This window comes from Bidens hawaiensis, unplaced genomic scaffold, assembly GCF_021521415.1.
Source record: "Bidens hawaiensis isolate Kalapana, Puna unplaced genomic scaffold, B.hawaiensis_p1.1 tig00008932_1, whole genome shotgun sequence".
NCBI lineage: Eukaryota > Viridiplantae > Streptophyta > Magnoliopsida > Asterales > Asteraceae > Bidens > Bidens hawaiensis.
The window spans coordinates 198,173-204,155 of NW_027491647.1; the positions used below are offsets into that span (position 1 = coordinate 198,173).

A 5,983-nucleotide genomic window follows, 5' to 3' on the forward strand; every position below is an offset into this window, starting at 1 on the left:
GCCTTTTTTTAAAAACAAAGAAGACGGTAAAAACATCGGTGTGTTTTTACCTTTTTCGTTTTTATATTAAATTTAGAGTTATGATTTTCTATAATTTTTTATATAATTATAAATCATTTTCATTTTTGTCCTTTTGTCCCCTTTGTAAAATAACTTGGCTCTTATTTTTAAATTCTAGTGTTAACTTCCAAACATTGTTGTGGTGAACAGCGATGATAGAATGAAAGTGAAGTTTCTCGTTTTTTATATCATCTATATCCCACCGATAGCAACATGACTCATCCATCCTGCCAAGCTTACCATCCACTTGAGGTTGAGGATCATCTAAAGCTTCAAGACCGATAGCAACATGACTCATCCATCCTGCCAAGCTTACCATCCACTTGAGGTTGAGGATCATCTAAAGCTTCAAGACGTAACCACATAAACCAATTCTTATGTACTTGACCGCGTAAAATATGAAATTCTCAAGTACTCTTTCGAATTTTACTCTAATAAAAACAGGATAAACACAACGCCATTGAACGGAAAATAAATTAACATAAGATCAAACTATACTCCAAATTATATTAAAAAAAAACAAGTATTAAAAGATCAAGACTAGTGAAATGAAGATTCATCATATTACAAACTCATACTCTTTCGAAAGTGTTAAACCTCATTAAAGCAAGTGAAACTCAACCTGAACCATCAGGAAACGGATCGAGAGCGTCTTGTTTCCCATTAAAGTAGAACTCAACAACCGCTTTCATCCTCGGCAACTTATCAGGGTGATAATTAATATGAACAATAACTGGCTTTAACTTCTTCAAATTATCATCTTTTCTCACTTCCTTAAACAAAGCTTTACTATTCATAAAAAGATACCGATCCATCGTTCGTTTAGATGCGTGAAGCCCAATATAACCCGGATGAGATGGAAAAAACAGCTCCTCGTTAAACACCGCCTGGTCCCACGCCGGCGGAGGACGAGCCAACCGATCAGACACACGGTCCAAAAGCTCGATCGCAGGAAAAGTCGGTCTCAAATAAAAAAACCCAGAATTATAAACCCATATACGCATCGTATGTGCGTATCGAGCCCAACCCATCGTGGGTTCATCAAACACATCGTTATAGCCATACGCAGTCATGTTATCATGCCCATCAGACATCGATTCCACATCTGAATCGCGGTATATATGATCGAACGGGTTCTGTATGTATACAATATCCACATCAGACAACAAGACACTATAACCCAATTGCAAAAACTCCCTCAAGATTCTAAACTTCAGACCCGAAACCGCATGATTCCCGCCCGTTTTAGCAACCGAGTCAATATCCTCATCTGGGTCTCTCATGTAATACGCCACGTCATTTTCTTTGCAATAATCGGCAATCCCATCATCTAATGCCACTACAAGATAATTTGGTATCTTTGCTTTCTTGATACTCGAAACCGAGACCTCCAACATGGGTTTAACATTTGAATTTGCTAGCGAGACAATAAGTTCTTTGTTTACTGCAACTTTTTCCAAGATTTTGGATAACCGTGGGTTAACGGTTTCGTCTGGGATAACAGTCGGGTTGGTTCTTAGACCCTTAACAGTTCCAAAAGGCCCGGCTTTTTGTGGGTAACGTGTGACTATAACTTGCTGCGCGGACTGACCGCTTTTCCGTTCGGCCGCTTGTAATTTGTCAGTTAAGTCTTTGACTTGCTTCTTTAGTTCATCATTTGTGGTTGTTAATTCTGCAATGTCTGATTTTAACGTGTTGACTCGCTCTGTGGATTCACATGATGCCGATCCAATCTGAAAAAAGAAGTTAGCACAAGCTTAAAAAGCCTTAAATTAATAACTAACTTAGAGTAAGTATTAAGAAAGTCTTAACTAATAAGTTCAATAAGTGACAAAATGAAAAACAATGTTAGGCTTCTTTCTTACTCAAAATAACACGCTGAGCGCGCGTACAAACATTTAAACTTAACGTATAAAAAGAAGATGAATCCATGATTGTGGAGTCAGTTATACCAATAGCGATAACTGATAACGACTCGTCTCAGTATATAAGCAAAGCTTAAAAATCAAGTCAAGTAGCTATAACATCAAAATTGAACAAAAGTTTCCAAATCAATACACAATTAATTGTGGCCTAATATTGAAGATCTATGTTCAGCATCAAAGCCAATAATAAGATCCTGATTAAATAAAATAAACTCATTCACACAGATCAATACAAAACACCGGATCCAATACAAATAGTCAACGAATTATAATCTACGCAACCAATTAAAACAAGCAATCCAGCATAATAATAATAATAATGAGAAGCAGTGAGTTTGTATTAATTATAATATCTGAAGTTATAAAAAGTGTACCTGCAGACGGCGATTGTGGAAACTAGAAGCGGAGTTGGAGTCGCCGGAGAAGAGGCCGTTAGGGTACAAAAGAGCCATAAGACATCCGAGTAGGATTCCGATGACGATTGCAACGATGATTCTGGATCCGCGTGCTGATTGTGATGCGGTCGTGGATCTACGGCCTATGGGTCCCGCCATTGTTCGGATCTGGAAGATACAGCATACGATTACGAAGGTTTAGTGAGCATTTGAAACCCTAACAACGGTGTTAATTGTTTGTTTGTTTCTAGGGAGTGTAGAGTTTGGAAGCAAAGATGAAGATGTTGTTGACTCTGTGTGTTTAGTTAGTGCTTGGTATGTTCTAAATCACGATAATCTTGCCTTAATTAGTAGTTTTACTTTTTTTTCCTTTTGTATTTTTAAATTGTAATTTTTTTTTGAAGGTTGCTAGTGGGCGACAAGGGCCGATATTGGGCGAGGGGGGGAGGTTTGCAGCGGCGACATGAACTTGTCGTCTAGTTTTGTTTGTTGGGATAATATTATTATATTATTATGTGTGTAATATATATATATATGATATGATGGGGTTACAAAACCATTAAGTTTTTAAAATAAATATTGTTCATTTGCTGACGTGACGTCACGTGTCAACAATCGTTTCCAATTTGTAGCCCCCCACTACACATAGTCTTGGTATATTCGTTTATTTGAAATGTTTATTGATGTTGTAATCGTATTGGTTGTCGAATTGTTAGTTTTAGTTGTTTACTTGTTGAACTGATTTAAAAATTCGTTAAAATTGTACTCGATTAGCAATTGAGTTGATGAATAGAGTAAACCTAACAGAAAAAATAGTGATTAAATCAATTATGCAACGAGTTTACAAAATAACATATAACATGACAGTTATCATGGATACATTTCGTGTTAATCAATCGATTACAATACAAATAATACCCACACCCATCCTCATCTCAATCGCACAAACTCTCAATTTACATTATGAACTCAGGCACATTGTTTTTCACACACGGATATAATCAGTATAATGAATCCGTGAATGGATCCCAAATATGAGAGATTAATAATACACATTATATGCAAATAGCAAATGGGAACCATGATCGTTCGGGTAAGAGAAACAATTGTGTCAACTCAAACCCTACTAAGAAAAAACACCAACTTGACACATGATTATGCAAAGACACAAGTGTGGGATTGCCACAAGCAAGAGACAAGATTGCACATGATCATGTGAAATCGGACGTGAATGTGTGTCAACATGAGGCCAGAATCTATATGTTAGAACTTTTGGGAAGTTTTGAGAAGAGATGACTTTGGGAGCTAAAACTCTAAATTTAGTAGCTTTTTAGCAGTCGAATTCGAAGTTGTTGATAGTATTGAAGGTTCTCAATCAAGAAAGAGCAATCGAGAGTTAGCATAAGTGTATATAAATTAGAAGTTTCATAATGATAAGATATTTAATAGAGCATGAATGAGCGTGTGCTCAATGGTTTTTAATTTGTATAATGTTTATCACAATTTATCATTTAGTATTAAATTATTCCATATATACTAAAATGACATTGTTAACGCTAAAATCACATAAAAGATAATTCTTTTAACATGAATATTGAAGAAACGCTAAACTAATTTCGGGGAGTTTTGCTTAATATCTGAACCGAGGATGGATTATGACTGGATCGTTATGGGTTTTGCCATCTATCACCTATAAAATGGAACATCGTGAGCTCGTTACGATAAGGGGAAGGGGGTTCTTCTCGTAACCATCCTTCAGCGTGAGAATCGGTATGGTAAATGGTAGAGTAATTATTTAGAGAGAATAGGGTTGCATATCCCTTTACCTTCAATCATATTTGAGTATTTATATCTGGAGGGAAGGAGAAGGATTTGGCCAGCTGTCCCATTCAATGAAACCTTCCAATCTTATGGCTGAGCATGATAATTGTTGATACAACGGATATAGCACACAAAGAGAGTATGGCGGTTCAAGAGTATAATCATATCAAAGCTTCCTAACCTGCTAAGAATCAAAGAAAACACAACTGTTAGTCTCATCGTAGGAGGGGGTCTCCTACGATCAACCTCCGACGTGAGAATCAGTGATATGATATAAGAGATATAGTAGGAGTATATAGAGATAGTTTAGAGAGAATAGGATGAGTTAGAATGTGTAAATACATTTGATGAAATGTTCTATTTATAGGCAGTTTGGAAGCTTCTCTAGGAAGGTGAAGCTTCTTAAGTAGAAAAGGTCAGTTCTACTTTCAGCTTGTGCAGATTGGGCAGGTGCCATTTTCGTGTAGCCTGCAGTCAACTTTTATTTCTTCTTGTAGCTACTTTTACTTTATGGCAGGTGTCGGTTTTTGAACAGTGATTTATTTTTTTGAATGACTGTAGCATAGGCTACTTAGTCAACTTAGGAAACTTCCTCACTTTCAACCTTCATCAAGATCTTGTGGTAGCCCTTGTAAGCATTCAGATAGCATTTGTATTGGAAGCATGTAAGGGAGTCTACCTTCCAGTCAATTTTAGGTAGGGGTAGCTATCCTTGGGACAAACTTTGTTAAGATCCTTGAAATCCACACGCATTCGCCAAGATCCATCAGATTCTTTAAGCATAACAGGGTTAGTATTCCAATAATTATATCTTAACTCTCGGAGTATATTGGCTCTAACAAGCTTGTCACCTTGTTGTAGGCAGCTAAGCTTCTTTCAGCAGCCAGGCTTCTCTTCTTTTGAGCGAATGGTTTATGTGTGGGTGAGATGTTCAAGGAATGTTCAGCATATTCCCTTGGAACCCCTGTCATATCATTTGGACACCATGCAAAAACATCATTAGTTTTTTGTAATAAAGTTACTAGCTTACTCATGGTCTGAGAGAGAAGCTTACTATTGAATTTCATGGTTTGTTCAGGATAAGATGGATTGATGCTTATTTCCTGGACAATGTCATCTTCCATGTCTTCATTAAGCTCCCATGATTCTTCTACGACAGATATGAGTAAAGCTTCTTGTGTTAGTACCATCATAGATATTCCTCCCATTGTGGGGAATTTCATCATGCCATGGGAAGTGGATAAAACTGCATCAAAAGTAGCAATTCCAGTTCTTCCGATAAGTATATTGCATTTAGACGGGTACCTGACCACTGTGAAGGTAAGTTTCTCAACTCGAGAGAGGTCTTCTTCTCTCAACTGAATGTCTAATGTGAGCTTCCCTATGGGGACCACCTTCTCTCAGGTGAAACTTTTGAGAGAGTTGTTGGTTTGTTGAAGTTGATTCTCGGTTTCTTGGGGGAGCTTTAGGAAACAATTTCCATATATAACCTCTATTGCTAATCCATGTTAGATCCATCTATAAGGAAGACACTAAGCTCAGCTTCCACAATGACCGAAGTTGTGACTTTGTTGTGAGGTTTATTCGGAGGGAAGCATATGCTCTGTTGATTCCATGCAAGTGTTCGTTGTCTTTTGCAAATCTGAATCATGTTTACTCTGAACATCTTCTTTCTACCCCCTTTACCTTCTTTTGGATCTTTGAGTAGGTGAGCTAACTCACCATTTTGAACGGCTTCTTCAATACGCTTCTTTAATTGGAAACAATCATTAATGTGGTGCC

General features: G+C 37.1%; 1 protein-coding gene across 1 annotated transcript; it reads right to left on the bottom strand.

Moving 5' to 3' along the window:
* Window positions 1–529: 529 nt before the first annotated feature.
* Window positions 530–2,762, bottom strand: LOC143530325 (arabinosyltransferase RRA3-like). Its single transcript, XM_077025886.1, has 2 exons — window positions 2,360–2,762; window positions 530–1,793 (listed from the first exon to the last, which is right to left on the bottom strand). Exons 1-2 carry the CDS (start codon window positions 2,537–2,539, stop codon window positions 678–680), a joined length of 1,296 nt encoding a protein of 431 aa, XP_076882001.1. The 5' UTR covers window positions 2,540–2,762; the 3' UTR covers window positions 530–677.
* Between the last annotated feature and the right edge of the window lie 3,221 nt (window positions 2,763–5,983).